This window comes from Ranitomeya variabilis, chromosome 2, assembly GCF_051348905.1.
Source record: "Ranitomeya variabilis isolate aRanVar5 chromosome 2, aRanVar5.hap1, whole genome shotgun sequence".
Taxonomy (NCBI): domain Eukaryota; kingdom Metazoa; phylum Chordata; class Amphibia; order Anura; family Dendrobatidae; genus Ranitomeya; species Ranitomeya variabilis.
The window spans coordinates 630,866,683-630,883,371 of NC_135233.1; the positions used below are offsets into that span (position 1 = coordinate 630,866,683).

At 42.6% G+C, this 16,689-nt stretch overlaps 1 protein-coding gene across 1 annotated transcript in view; it reads right to left on the bottom strand.

The window, feature by feature from the left end:
- NOX3 (NADPH oxidase 3) overlaps positions 1–16,689 on the bottom strand; it is a 372,062-nt gene that overhangs the window by 11,859 nt on the left and 343,514 nt on the right. The window contains exon 11 of the mRNA XM_077281663.1: positions 11,863–12,009. Coding sequence (XP_077137778.1) covers positions 11,863–12,009 — 147 coding nt within the window. The remainder of the gene's footprint in view (positions 1–11,862; positions 12,010–16,689) is intronic.

The window sequence follows — 16,689 nt, forward strand, 5'->3', positions numbered from 1 at the left end:
TTAAAATTTCTAAAATATTATCATGTTGTATTCTGTACATAAACATTAACATTAACCATTGATATTTACTGTTTCTGTTTTTAAAGCTCTTCAAATTGACATTTTTCTTGATCAACCATGGTAAAATTAACCATAGAGGCATTGGCTGTATGATTTCAGCCAGATATATTTGATTCTGAAATGGTGTGATGATTCAGAGAAAAACAGACTTTAGAGTCCAGATGGAGATGGAAGGATGTGTCCTGAGAGGTGTCTTTCTGCTAAGCATCCACCATTTGGTGCTGTTGTTTCCGGTGTATAGAGGAGTACACAATATCCCGGGAGTGCTACAGCTGTAACCAGTTTCAGGCGAAGACTCTTGGTCAATGCAGTGTGACCGGGTTCATCGAGAAGGTCAACTGCGCCACCTTCGACAAGTCAGAGTATAAGGCTATGTGCACACATTCCAGATTTTTCGCATTTTTTTCGCGTTTTTTCAGCGGTTTTCCAATGCAAAAACACTTAAAAATGCTTACATAAAGCATCCTATCATTTTTAATGCATTCCGCAATTTTTGTGCACATGTTGCATTTTTTTCCGCGATAAAAACGCATCTCGGAGAAAAACGCAGCATGTTCATTAATTTTTCATCAACCCAATGATCCAATATTACTGTGTGCTTGCCCAATACTATAAATCCGTCCATATCACATAACGCTAGCCCATAGCCGTGAAACAGAAATAGCACAAATAACTTTCTTTCTCTAATAAAATCATTTTTTATTTTAAATAAAATTTAAAAGATACACATTTAACAATAGTAAATAAACAACCTTATACCTCAAATGTAAGGGACTGCTTTGGTACTAATCTCATACACAAAATGTATTTTATAACCAGATAACGTTATCAGAAGCAGAGCATTAGGATGTGCACAACCACTTAAGCATACAAGTGGTATCGAAATCCACACCACATAAGAATCAAGCCAGGTTAGCAGCTACCTAAATCTGCTTCAGAAAAGCTCCCATTCCCGCAACATGAATGCTTTTTGGGCTTAAATAATCATAGCCTACCATCCAAAGCACCCCATCCTGTGTTGCTTAAACAGGGACAGTAAATTAGGCATTATACTTACAAAGTGTGAGACGAGTCCACCAGTCCCTCTACCCCGATGCGCGTTTCGTCACAAACTTCTTCAGGGGGCGTGTCGGGGAAGAGGGAAAGCCAGTCTCTTATGCTGCCCTTCAGCCAATCGTCTGCCTGAGTTATTGATCATGTGAGCCTTATTTACCAAGAATATTCAGTTAAAATATTAATTTTGCAGATTTTTAGCGGATTTGCCGCTATATTATTGAATTGGGAAGCTCCAGAAAAAAACGCAAAAAAATCCGCAAAAAACGGGCAAAAAATGCGAGAAAAAACGCTAAAAAAAGCGAAAAATATGCGTGCGTATTTCCTGCGAAAGTACTCTGGATTTGCTCAGGAAAATTCTGCACACATTCCTGAACGTGGGCACATAGCCTAAAAGCTGTTGTTCTGCCCCCATGGAGAAGCAGATATTCTGGTTTGTGGGGGTCATTTTTGCACTATACCTCCTGGTGATTTCATGGTAGAGAACACTGGATAGGTGAGCAAAAAGTGCACAAACAGATTCAGACCATCTAATCAGGTGTGGGTCTAAGACTGCGAGGTCACAGTGAACTTGCCTCTGCAGAGAGCAAGAGCCATCTGCCTTATTATCCTGGATCCTCCCATGTGTCTGTCGACATCCAGCTCTCTCTACATTGTCATATGTGTGAAATATGGTGAATGGAAATGGAAATGTACCCTCATTTAATCTTTCTGCATGGTAAAATTAACCTTAGAGAAATTGGCTGTACGATCTCAGCCAGATATGTTTGATTCTGAAATGGTGTGGCAATTCAGAGAAATACATACTTCAGAGTTCAAACTTATAACTTTGCTCCTTTTTTCATCCTTATTTACCCTATTCAATCCCTCCATAGTCCTTGAATCCTTACTCATAAATAGTGATGAGCGAATATACTCATTACTCGAGATTTCTCAAGCATGCTCGGGGGGTCCTCCGAGTATTTTCCCTAGCAACCAGGCAACCCCCACATGTACTTATGCTGGCTAACATGCAAATCATTCAGCTGCGGCGCTAAAAACTAAAACTCCGAGCACTAAAAAATACTCGGAGGACCCCCGAGGAAGCTCGAGAAATCTCGAGTAACAAGTATATTCGCTCATCACTAGTCCTGAAATGCTCCATCTATGAGACGGCTTCTGTGCTTGGTGGGACAGGTCCAAGTCATCACCACACCAATTCATCTAGCCTCCATTACTGCTTTTGCTGGATAATCAATAAGCCCTGCCTGCCTAAAAGGTGCTGCTAATACTTACACCATTGCCATCTAAATTCATCTACTTTCATGGAATGTGGAAGTGTTGAATACTCCTGGTAAAAAAAAACAGTTCTGACTCGCATTAAAGATGAAATGCCAATACGGTCTTCCTCCAGGAGACCCACTAACGAAAGACTGATCACCCATCCCCAAAGCTATCTGGATCAGCTGTTGTTTGGAAGCTTCTCATACATCTAAAATTAGAGAAGTCACTATTCTTATTAAAAAAAACCTTGCCATATTCTATCACAGACACTTAAAATAATCCAGGGGGTATATTTCTTCTCATTAATGTAACAATGGCAAACATACCATATACTCTTTTGAATTTATATGCCCCTCCAACACCTAATCCTTTTATGCTTCCCTACTGGCCTTCCAATAGTATATATACTCTAGTGATGGCAGGAGACCTTAACACAGTTCTGCAAAATGATAAATCAGGCACACCTGTAAGGGGGTGGCAGGTCCCCTCATTTATGTTCTCCTTCCTCCATATGACCCTCCGTGCACTTCCTATAATATGTTATACTATGTACTGCCATATAATGCCCTTATAATGTATAGTGTAATGTGGTGAGTTTCCCTTTAACTACTGTTGACAGTTTGTACATGTTAAAGTCTATGCTTATGTGTCAGTGTTATAGAGTTAGGAACAGGCAACAGTTAGTTTTGTGGGCTGGCCAGCAGTAAAATGGCTGGGCTAGCAGCCACGAGGTGAGAAGAAGCTGCAACTTCCTCAGTTCAGACGGGAGAGGTCTGTTGCCCTGGGCTGAGGATTTATACCAAGGATCTAAGGACTTACAACACAGACCTTTATATAGACCCTCTACTTTACCATATTGAAAAATCTCCTCTATACACTGAGGTCACAATAGGTCAACGGGTGGTTATAGTGGTGGCTTTTGCTGATAATTTACTCTTAATGAGAAAAACACTTCCTGCTGTCCTAGTGAATCTAAAACAAATTTAATCTTTATTGAGTTTAACATGGATATATATGTGAGGCACTAATTTTGAAAGGTCCGGCCATTCACACTTGGACACACCCAATACCAATTAAATGGAATATTTCTTCTTTATGCTATCTAGATGTAGAGATTACTATGATGTTTGCAGGGATTTTCTCTTCCAATATCCAAATATACATAACAAAGCTGAAATCAAATCTGTCTACATAGCAGATATTTCACCTCACTTTTATAGGTAGAGAAAATCTCTCTGATAGACATTCCCATTTTACTTTATCTTTTGCAGATTCTACTGGTCTTTCTCCGCCCCAGATATGAGCAAAGAATTAGTTTTCTTTACCAATCCTTCATATGGGGTAACAAAAAATCTAAAATTTCCTTTAAGATCCTGCAGCAAACTTGTCATGTCGGACGCTATTCACACTAGGGCGTCCGACAGACAGCGGTAATTCCACATTCGTCCACTATACGTTCTGTGGCGCCGGCTAGACTTTATCCAGGTTGTTCGGGGTTAATCTAGCTGGTAATTGGGTTGGAGGCTGGGTCACACCCGTGGCCTTTAAATAGTCATTTTGGACTTTGGGCGTCGCCGATTATAGCTTGTGTCTTGTGCCTGGTGATCTCGGTCTGGAGTGGTGGTCTAGGAGAAGAAATATCGTATCTGGTGGTGTATTATCCTTTGTCATATTTCTCCTTCCTATATTTGTATTTGTTTGCCCTGTGCACATTTTAGTGTTTTCCTGTGTGTCTGTGGCGTGGTGCATTTTTAGTTTTCCCTGTCCGTGCTTTCTGTAGGGGTTGGTGTGTGGTCTAATCACTGGGTTGCGGGTGGAGGTTTCAGCATAGGGCTGAAACAGGAGTCAGGGTCAGGCCTGGCGGCCCAGACAAGCACACCATCAGTGTAAACTCTGGGAGAGGGACAGACAGGGTTTTCCCTAGTCTGAGGGATATTGCAGGGGCCCGGGTAATCAGCTGTAGTCTACCCAGTACCCGCATGACAAAACTAGACTATACAGTGGACTAAACTTTCTAGAAATACGTTAAATTTAGCTTTTTTCTTCGTATAACTAGTGACTGGATTCCCAATACTTCATACTATACTGATCCTCACTTAGACCAGACCTTCTTTATCTGTCTATCCTTACCCAACCTTTTACACTCTCCTTATGGAGACCTGCCATCAACAGTAAGGGAAAACCCTGTTATGTTTACATAATGGCAGGCCTGGAACAAAAGAAAGACACTTTAAAAAATAGACCCTCTTCTATCTTTACACAAAACCTTTCTTGGAATCTCTGACATCCAAGATGGTTATCCCTATATAGTCTTTGACATTTGGTATAAACAAGGCCTTAATTCAATTGGTAATTTTGTTAACTTAACCTCAAGAATACTCACTTCAGACTCTCAGGAAAAGTCACCTGGAAATTCATAACCTATTTTTTGGCTTACTTGCAAGCAACAAGTTATGTGGGTAATTGCCTCCATACACTCTCACTTTACAAATGGGACCAAGCATTCCACAGGACTGTGAGCTTCTCAGCTACCACAAGCGGCTGTGTATCTGCTGTGTATAGATAACTCTATATTCCCATTGAGTACAACTCAACCTCAGCAGGACTTTCTTGTTGGAAGCTCTCAGTACCTGACATTGAGATCTCTGACTTATTAACCATGCTAACTTATTCCGTAAAAACACTTCCATCAGACAGATACATCAAAATGACCATGCGTATTTTACACAGATCATATATTTCCACATCCAGAGGCAATAAAATGGGTATCTGGTGCATGGTTCAAATGTGGCGCTCCCCCACCACCACCCAAGTAGTCAGTACACACTGCTTGTTGTTGTGTAAGGTAATAAGGGAATATTGGCTGAGGATCAGGGACTTTGTCTTAAAACACCTGATTACCTCTCTGCCCTATGACATACTCTGCAGTTTGTTTGGCTGGGTAGATCCCAATAAATACAGATGTGAAAAAGGCTCTAAAAAAAAGTCTACATTTAGTTGATGCAGCTGCAAAAAAAAAACGTTCCTCAAAACCTAGAGTTCCCACTAAGCTCCACCACATAAATTATTTCTAGAAAAATTAACTTTTCTATTTCATATGTATTGGGTGGCAGCATCTAAGACTAAAAAAAAGTTTGTGTTATTACATGGAAAAGGGTCTTTGCTATTCAACAAGGAACATCCAGAATGAAATCAAGACACATTTCTGCGACAACCTAAAAAAGGAGCTTCTCCCTGCCCGCAGCCCTTGAGTAACAAGTTTATTACTATATGAGCAAGTAGGGAAAGGCCTGTCAATCAAGAGCAACAGGTTGAAAGAAACCATACAGATCCTGCCAGCCCAGCTAGAGCTGTTCTGTCACCAGTGGATTTCACAGTAAGTTTTTCTCTATTTCTCATTTCCAAGCAAAAAACATACCTGGCTGAGATCAAATGTCCATTGTCTGAATCATGCTGCCTGTGGATGGGGCAGCATGAATCAACTGTCAGGTTCTCTTTAACCCCTTAGTGACAGAGCCAATTTGGTACTTAATGACCGAGCCAATTTTTACAATTCTGACCACTGTCACTTTATGAGGTTATAACATTTCTTCGATATTACTTGCGATTATTTATGAAAAAAATGGAAATATGGTGAAAATTTTTAAAATTTTGCAATTTTCAAATTTTGAATTTTTATGCCCTTAAATCAGAGAGATATGTCACACAAAATAGTTAATAAATAATATTTCCGACATGTCTACTTTACATCAGCACAATTTTGGAAACAAAATTTTTTTTTGTTAGGAAGTTATAAGGGTTAAAATTTTAGGGACCACATCACATTTGAAGTCATTTTGAGGGGTCTATATGATAGAAAATAACCAAGTGTGACACCATTCTAAAAACTGCACCCCTCAAGGTACTTAAAACCACATTCAAGAAGTTTATTAACCCTTTACGTGCTTCACAGGAACTCAAACAATGTGGAAGGAAAAAATGAACATTTAACTTTTTTTGCAAACACTTTAATTCAGAACCATATTTTTTTATTTTCACAAGTGTAAAAACAGAAATTTAACCATACATTTTGTTGTGAAATTTCTCCTGAATACGCTGATACCCCATATGTGGGGGTAAACCACTGTTTGGGCGCACCGCAGAGCTTGGAAGAGAAGGATCGCCGTTTGACTTTTTCAATGCAGAATTGGCTGGAATTGAGATCGGATGCCATGTCACGTTTGGAGAGCCCCTGATGTGCCTAAACAGTGGAAACGCTCCACAAGTGACACCATTTTGGAAACTAGACCCCTTAAGGAACTTAACTAGATGTGTGGTGAGCACTTTTAGCCCCCAAGTGCTTCACAGAAGTTTATAACGTAGAGCCGTAAAAATAAAAAATCGCATTTGTTTACACAAAAATGATATTTTCGCCCACAAATTCTTATTTTCACAAGGGTAACAGGAGAAATTAGACCACAAAAGTTGTTGTGCAATTTCTCCTGAGTACGTCGATACCCCATATTTGGGGGTAAACCACTGTTTGGGCGCACCGCAGAGCTTGGAAGAGAAGGAGTGCCGTTTTACTTTTTCAATGTAGAATTGGCTGGAATTGAGAACGGACGCCATGTCGCGTTTGGAGAGCCCCTGATGTGCCTAAACAGTGGAAACCCCCCACAAGTGACACCATTTTGGAAACTAGACCCCATAAGGAACATAACTAGATGTGTGGTGAGCACTTTGATCCCCCAGGTGCTTCACGGAAGTTTATAACGTAGAGCCGTGAAAATAAAAAATCACATTTTTTCTACAAAAATGATCTTTTTGCCCCAAAATTTTTATTTTCCCAAGGGTAACAGGAGAAATTAGACCACAAAAGTTGTTGTGCAATTTCTCCTGAGTACGTTGATACCCCATATGTGGGGGTAAACCACTGTTTGGGCTCACTGCAGAGCTTGGAAGAGAAGGAGCGCCAAATTATTTTTTCAATGTAGAATTGGCTGGAATTGAGATCGGATGCCATGTCGCGTTTGGAGAGCCCCTGATGTGCCTAAACAGTGGAAACCCCCCACAAATGACACCATTTTGGAAACTAGACCCCTTAAGGAACTTATCTAGATGTGTGGTGAGCACTTTAAACCCCCAGGTGCTTCACGGAAGTTTATAACGTAGAGCCGTGAAAATAAAAAATCCTTTTTTTTCACTCAAAAATGATTTTTTAGCCTGCAATTTTTTATTTTATCAAGGGTAACAGGAGACATTGGACCACAAAATCTGTTGACCAGTTTGTCCTGAGTACACTGATACCCCATATGTGGGGGGAGGGCACTGTTTGGGCACCCATCAGGGCTCGGAAGGGAAGGAGCGCCGCTTGGAATGCAGGCTTTGATGGGATGGTCTGCAGGTGTCATGTTGCATTTGCAGAGATCCTGATGTACCTAAACAGTAGAAACCCCCCACAAGTGACTCCATTTTGGAAACTAGACCCCCCAAAGAGCTTATCTAGATGTGTGGTGAGCACTAGGAACCCCCAACTGCTTCACAGAAGTTTATAATGTAGAGCCATGAAAATAAAAAAAATCATATTTTTTCCACAAAAATGATTTTTTCACCCCCAAATTTCTACTTTCACAAGGGTAACAGGAGAAATTGGACCCCAAAATTTATTGTGCAATTTATGCTGAGTAGGCTGATACCCCATATGTGGGGGATAAACCACTGCTTGGGCGCATGGCAGAGCTTGGAAGGGAAGGAGCGCCGTTTTGGAATGCAGACTTTGATAGAATGGTCTGCAGGCATTATGTTGCGTTTGCAGAGCCCCCGATGTACCTAAACAGTAGAAACCCCCCACAAGTGACCTCATTTTGGAAACTAGACCCCCAAGGAACTTATCTAGATGTGTTGTGAGAACTTTGAATGCCCAAGTGCTTCACAGAAGTTTATAATGCAGAGTCGTGAAAACAAAAAAAAATATTTTTTTCACAAAAAAGATTTTTTTAGCCCCCCAATTTTTATTTTCACAAAGGTAACAAGAGAAATTGGACCCCAAAAGTTGTTGTCCAATTTGTCCTGAGTACACTGATACCCCATGTGTGGGGGGGACCACTGTTTAGGTGCATGGCTGAGCTCGGAAGGGAAGGAGTGCCGTTTTGGAATGCAGACTTTGATAGAATGGTCTGCGGGCGTTATGTTGCATTTGCAGAGCCCCAGATATACCTAAACAGTAGAGACCCCCCAGAAGTGACCCCATTTTGGAAACTAGACCCCCCAAGGAACTTATCTAGATGTGTGGTGAGAACTTTGAATGCCCAAGTGCTTCACAGAAGTTTATAATGCAGAGTCGTGAAAATAAAAAATATTTTTTTTTTCCACAAAAAAAGATTTTTTAGCCCCCAAGTTTTTATTTTCACAAGGGTATCAGGAGAAATTGGACCCCAAAAGTTGTTGTCCAATTTATCCCAAGTACGCTGATGCCCCATATGTGGGGGTAAACCACTGTTTGGGCGCACGGCAGAGCTCAGAAGGTAGGGAGCACCATTTTACTTTTTGAGCACAAAATTGGCTGTGGCGTTTAGAGACCCCCTGATGTACCTAAACAGTGGAAACCCCCCAATTCTAACTCCAACCCTAACCCCAACACACCCCTAACCCTAATCCCAACCCGATCCATAATCCTAATCACAACCCTAACCCCCAAAACACCCCTAACCCTAATCCCAAAGCTAACCATAACCCTAATCAAAACCCTAAACCCAACACCCCCCTAATCCTAATCTCAACCCTAACCTCAAAACCTAACCCTAATCCCAATACACCCCTATCCTTAATCCCAACCCTAGCCTTAACCCTAATCCCAAACCTAACCCTAATTCCAAAGGTAACCCTAATGCCAACCCTAATCCAAATCCTAATCCCAACTCTAACCCTAACTTTAGCCCCAACCCTAGCCCTAACCCTAACTTTAGCCCAAACCCTAACTTTAGCCCTAAACCTAGCCCCAACCCTAACCCTAACTTTAGCCCCAACCCTAGCCCTAACCCTAGCTCTAACCCTAATCCTAGCTCTAACCCTAACCCAAGCCCTAACCCTAACCCTAAGGCTATGTGCACATGTTGCGGATTTTGCTGCGGATCCGCAGCGTTTCCGCAGCTGTGGGTCCGCAGCAGTTTCCCATGAGTTTACAGTACAATGTAAACCTATGGGAAACATAAAACGCTGTGCCCATGCTGCGGAAAAAAACACACGGAAACGCAGCGGTTTACATTCCGCAGCATGTCAATTCTTTCTGCTGATTCCGCAGCGGTTTTACACCTGCTCCATAATAGAAAACCGCAGGTGTAAAACCGCAGTGGAATCCGCACAAAAACCGCAGTGCATCCGCGATAAATCCGCAGGAAAAACGCAGCGTTTTGGTCCTGCGGATTTATCAAATCCGCTGCGGAAAAATCCGCAGAGAACCATTCTATGTGTGCACATATCCTAACCCTACCCCTAACCCTAACCCTAACCCTACCCCTAACCCTAACCCTACCCCTAACCCTACCCCTAACCCTACCCCTAACCCTAACCCTACCCCTAACCCTACCCCTAACCCTATTTGGAAAATAGAAATTCATACATTTTTTTTATTTTATTATTTTTTTCTTACTAAGGGGGTAATAAAGGGGGGGGGGTATTTACTATTTTTTTTATTTTGATCACTGTGATAGGATCTCACAGTGACCAAAATAAAAAAAGAGGAAGAATTTTCTTTTGCCGGCCGGCAGATCATGGCGGGCGCACTGCGCATACGCCCGCCATTTTCTTACCGAAGCAAGAAGCCGGCAGCCAGCAGAAGAAGCAGGAGGACCCAGGGACACCGGTAAGTATAACAGGGTCCCCGAATCCCCCTATTTCTCTGTCCTCTGATGTGCGATCACATCAGAGGACAGAGAATGACATCGCTTTTTTTTTTTTTTTTTGCGGTCGCCGGTAAACAGTTAATTACCGGCGATCGCAAAACAAGGGTCGGTAAAAACCGACCCCGATCATGTTCTTTGGGGTCTCGGCTACCCCCGGCAGCCGAGACCCCAAAGAACATCCGGGTGCCGGGCGGCGGGCGCACTGTGCATGCGCCCGCCATTATTTCCCCGGAAAAAGATGGCGGCGCCCATCGGGAGCCACGAGGAACACCGGGGGAGGTAGGTGAGTATTGGGGGGCTATCGGGGACCACATTTCTCTGTCCTCCAATGTGCGATCACATCGGAGGACAGAGAAATTAAATGGCAAATCGCGTTGTTTTTTTTTTGTTGCGACCGCCGGTAAACGGTTAATTACCGGCGATCGCAACTCGGGGGTCGGTAAAAAAACCCCGAATCATGTTCTCTGGGGTCTCGGCTACCCCCGGCAACCGAGACCCCAGAGAAAATCCGACTCTGGGGGGAGCTATTCACTTTTTTTCACAGCGCCGTTAATTAACGGCGCTGTGGTTTAAGTACCCTTAGCGGCCGCCATTAAAAGGCGTATCGGCGGTCGTTAAGGGGTTAAGTCATTTTATTCACAGCAAGAGTAGAGTGTTCTGTTCTGGAGGGCAATTATTCCTGTGAATAAACATGAACCTAAATCTTAGATTCAAAGTTAACTCAATGGGATTACAATTACAATTTATATGCTGTTAGAATCAGAGCAGATATTGTGTGCTACATTTTTCCCACTTACTCATGTTGAATGATACCTCTTTAAACCCTTCTGTTTAATTTTATGCAAATTTTTGTTGAAAAACATTTTTGTTAAAAATTTTGGTGCATAACCCATGCCCTTTTTTTGCAAAAAAACATTCTCTTTCAAATGTGTAGATTCAGAATTTTGTGCAAAATTCAGGGTATGTGCACACGTCAGGATTTCTTGCAGATATTTTCCTGACAAAATCCGGACATTTCTGCCAGAAATCCGCATGCGGTTTTTTTTGTGTTTTTTGCGCGTTTTTTACGCGTTTTTTGTGTGGTTTTTTTGCGGAAAAAAACGCAACATTTGCACAAAAAATGCGGAATGCATTCTAAATGATAGGATGCATAATGTATGCATTTTTTATGCGGTATTATAGCGCTTTTATTTTGGAAATCCGCAAAAAAAACGCAAAAAATCCTGAAGAAATCCTGACGTGAGCACATGCCCTCAGAATGATCGATAGCAATTTCTTCTACTTATTATAAGCTAGCCACACTTTGATTTGCTTTGCAGTACAAGCTGCTCTAACATGGGTGGCAGGTTCATGAAACTTGATGTACATTCTCCATGCTAATGCAAAGGGAGACCTCTCTAAATAAAATTAGCAGCTTATACCCTTTGTGTCAGTGTGTCCATTTTATCTGGATTGTAATTTACAGGCACGGCCCTCCAAATTTTTTTTCTTCATTATTTATTTCTTCTAATTTTACCTTATTTTAAAAATGTGTTATGTTGTCAATTTTAATTTTGTCTTATCAATATTTATACAGTTCAATTTTTCACAGAAAATGCTACTTAACCTGGTTTTCATCCCAGCCAGTGAGAAACAGATGATAACTAAGAAAATCTGTTTTGCCTTGCTCTGACATTTGTTCTTCCAGGGAGATAAGAAGATCAGCAAACCATTCAAATGAATGAGTGTCCCGACAAAGCCAATAGAAATGTACCTAAGACACAAAATCAAGTTTAACATTTATCTGCATTAAACTATCCGCTATCATACTGTCATTGTGTCAGGGGTTGAAAAAAAATTGTTTTTGTAAAATGCTGAACAACTATTAAAAAAACAAAAAAAACAACACATAAAACTATATAACAAACCATGGCTTAAAAAAGTATTCTATCCTGTGAAATGTTCCACATTTTCATGTTAAACGCACAAACTTAAATATATTTTATTTGAATTTTATGTGATATACCCCCACAAAGTAGCAAGTATTTGCCAAGTGTAAAGGAAATGATACATGGCTTTCTAAATATTTTAAACATATAAAACTGAAAATTGTGAGAAGCATTTGTAATTACCCCCCCTGAGTGAATGCTTTTGACCACCTTTTACACATCTGGAGGCTGACAGTTTTCCCTTTTCTTCCTTGCAAACTAGCTCTAGCTCAGTGAGATTGGATGGAGAGCGCCTGTGAACAGCAATTTTCAAGTCTTGCCACAGATTCTCAATGGTATTTACGTCAGGACCAGGGCTGCAAATCTGACTTTTTATTTTTTCTGGAAGGCGTATCAAAAAATCATAGACAATATTATTAGAATACCATAATAATCATTATGATTATGTGATACATGTCTACAATATGAAGACATCAGTTTCATTCACTATAAACTGTAAAATGATGATAATTATAGTCATAAAAAATCGGTATTAATTTCTTCAGTTGAAATAAATCAAGGACACTTCTCATTTTTTTTTATAGAGGGGGAAAAAGTGCCTTATTTTTACGTAATATTGTGGAATTTTTGGACAGCTGGCAACCCTGATAAGGACTTTGACTGGGCCATTCACACACATGAATATGCTTCAATCTTAACCATTCTATAGTAGCTCTGGCAGCATGTCTGGGTCATTGTCCTGCTGGAAGGTGAACCTATGCCCCAGTCTCAAGTCTTTTGCAGTCTCTAAAAGGTTTCATTCCAGGATTACCATGTACTTATCTCTATCCATATTCCCATCAACTCTGAACAGCATCCCAAAACCATGTTTGACCGTGGGGATGGTGATTTCAAGGTAATGTGCAGGGTTATTTATAACCTAACCCTGTTTTACTTTTCACAACTTTGTTCCTCACCCGTGTGTTAAAGCTGGCGGAGTGCACCGAGTAAATATAACGTTAGTAAAAGGTGCGTTCACAGCCTGGGGTCCACTGTGCAGGAGTGGAAACTGCTGCTAGATAATGGAGGCACTATATGGCCATTCTATGCCAGAAAAGACAAGGGTTACGTCACCTGGTATGTACAGAAGCAAACTCTGTTGCTTCACAGAGTAACAGGGAGTCAAGGAAACGCTGTGCCCTGTTAGCAGTCAGAGGGAGCAGCAAATGAATTCTAGTGGGATCCCTGCAATTCACCCCCACTATGCTGGAGATTGATCCCGCTCTGACCCTCGGTGGCCTTTGAGCCCGCACCTGAGGACGCCCTGATTCAGATGCAGAGAACAAGCGGGAGTTCCCACCCTACACTGACCGGTAGTCAGGAGTAATAGAAGATGGCCACACAGAGTGCGTACAGCGCCGCACTGGCAGTCACTGCTGGTTTGACTCAGTACAGATCGTGCTCTTGTGTATAGATTAGCACTGTCAGGCGCTAGTTAACTCCAACATTCGTGAGCATTCAACATCACAAGGAATGGGAATGATTAAGGAGCAATCACCAGAACAGGCATACAACCACACACACACGATAATAGGTTTATACTAGTGCATGGCCATGCGGTCATGCGAACCTTTTATAGCTGTAGTTCTCCAGGAAATTCTAGTGGACCAATAGTAGCTGCTACAGGGCCTGAGTATGTGACCCCCGACCTCCAATGAGAGGTCTTCCCTTGGGCATGCTCAGAAGGAGAAAAGCAGGACTTAGTCCCAGGAGCACCTGCTCGCCGCTGAACAGTACTGGTTATAATAGCTGAACCTGGAAGGGCAGCAGTAACCAAATGCGCAGTACCTGTCTGAGCAAGGTGCTGGGACCGACGTCTCTGCTGAGCAGGCTCCACTGTGGCTGGAGGAGAATGAGAGACCGCAGCGGAGGTGGTTTGAGATTCCTCCTGTGCAGCGGCGGGAACTCCTCACCTTAAACCGTGTTGTGTGTACTTTGGTTTTCATGATCCTGTTTGATCCCTAATGTTCTCAATCAAATCTCTGAAACTTTCGCCGAACAGCTGTAGCTATACTGAGAAAAAGTTACACACAGGTGGATGCAATTTACTAATTATGCGACTGGAGGAAATTGATGACTCAGAATTGCATTTTGTGGTCTCATACTAAAGGGGCTGAATACTAATGCACATCCCAATTTTCAGATTTTTTTTTTAAATAGTTAGAAAACAATGTATTTTTACACTTTACAAATACTTGCTACTTTGTGCTGTTATTGGTGACGAGCGAGTATGCTCGGCACTGCTCGTTGCTCGATCGAGCATTAGAGTGTTCAGACACTATTTACTCAGCTGAGTATTGGGGTTCTCCAGTGCAATGATCGAGTCCCTGTCCCACGTGTTTTGCAGCTGTTAGACAGCCAATCAACATGTGTGGGTTGCCTGCCATACACAGTAAGGGCTGTCCCACACGTCCAGATAATTCCGGTACCGGAATAAATCGGTACTGGAGTTATCCGTGTCCGTGTGCCTGTGAACTCACGTAGGCCATACGAGCGGCACACGTGTGCAGGCCGTATGGCGAGTGGGTACCACACGGAGCGTGTGGTACCCACGCGTGTGGTACCCTGCATCGTGCTGAAGCCGCGATTCATATGTTCCCTGCAGCAGCGTTTGCTGCAGAGAAAAAATGAATAATAGTGTTTAAAATAAAGATCTATGTGTCCCCCGCCCTCCCACCCCCTGGGCGCCCCCCCGCTGTTCAGAAAATACTCACCCGCTCCCACGTTGGCTGTCGCGGCTTCCTGGTCTGGCCCCATCTTCTCCTGTATGCGGTCACGTGGGGCCAATCATTTACAGTCATGAATAGGCGGCTCCACCTCCCATAGGGGCGGAGCCGACTATTCATGATTGTAAATGAGCGGCCCCACGTGACCGCATACAGTAGAAGGCGTGGGGCAGAGAGGAAGGAGTGACAGCCAACGTGGGAGCGGGTGAGTATTTTCTGAACAGCGGGGGGGCCCACAGGGGGTGGGGGGGCCCACAGGTGGTGGGAGGGCGGGGGACACATAGATCTTTATTTTAAACACTATTATCCATATTTTCTCTGCAGCAAACGCTGCTGCAGGGAACATATGAATCGCGGCTTCAGCACCAGTGGGGGGGACAGCGCTTACTGTAGCGCTGTCCCCTGCATGGCACACGGACTGCAAACGGAGACCGTCCGTTTGTTTTCCGTGTTTTACACGGACCCATTGACTTTAATGGGTCCGTGTAATACGTGCGCTCCCACGAACACTGACATGTCTCCGTGTTTGACACACGGAGACACGGTCCGCAAAAAATCAATGACATCTGCACAGATGCATTGATTTTTATAGGTCTACGTGTGTCAGTGGCTCCGGTATGTGAGGAAACTGTCACCTCACGTACCGGAGCCACTGACGTGTGAAACCGGCCTAATGCAGTAGCCATTTTGGTCACCCGCATTGCAGTGATTGCTTGGCCATATCACATCATTGGGTCTATCTAAGACCCGGGTACCTGATGACCAACCCACTGACCTTTGAAATCAGATTGCAAAATGAATATTAACTGCTTCCCCTGCTCAAGAGATGGGCAGAAGAAGCAGTGAATATTCATGAAGCATTTACATCTGCTTAACTGGCAGATAAGTTATTTAAAAAAAAACAAAAAACAAAAGTCCTTTATTTAAAAAAAGCACCCTGACAATTCCCTTAATTTACCCATTTATTAGAAAGTAAAGGTCCCGTGTAGGTCACTGTTCCGACGTACCCAGCCTATGAAGCCTCTTCACACGCTGAGTCTAGCGCAAGAGCTGACCGCTGTGATGAGTTGTGATGTCAGGAAGGTTATAAAAGGTTACAGTATTGGTAGTGGGGGTGTCTGACTAACACCTCTCTATTACTAGCCCCAGGGCTTGGTGTCAGTGACAGTTGCTGACATCATCCCTTACCCCTACACCAGGACAATCGAAAAGAATTAAGACAGGGTGCCAGAATTGGGGCATCTAATTTGAGGTGCCAGTTCTGGGGCGACTGAAGGTTGGTATTTTTAGGCTGGGAAGGGACTAATAACTATAGTCCTTCCCAGCTTATCAGCCTGGATTTTTCTGCTTTGCTTTAGCTGGTTATTAAAAATTTCGTGAAACCAAGCCTTTTTTATATTTATTTTTTATTTATTGCTAAAAAGGACAGGAAAATATGGTGAGACAACATTGCTCTCAACAGCGACATGGGAGTCAGAGATGCATCCAGGGGTTATTCCCATGCTGTTCCCTTTCCATCTCAGCGGTGTTTCCATCCATTTCAGTGATTATCTGTTCCTTCCAGATCCACTGTCCCAGTGTACAGAGCACTAATTATTCCGGCAGCGCATGATGCCGTGCAATGTGCTACTTACAAACATAAAGCAGCTGCTGGCATCGGGACAAGATGCTGAGAGGGAGCACTGGGAAGGTAAGTGTAATTGTTTTTTTTTTAATGTTTTCTGATGGGGACATGAATAT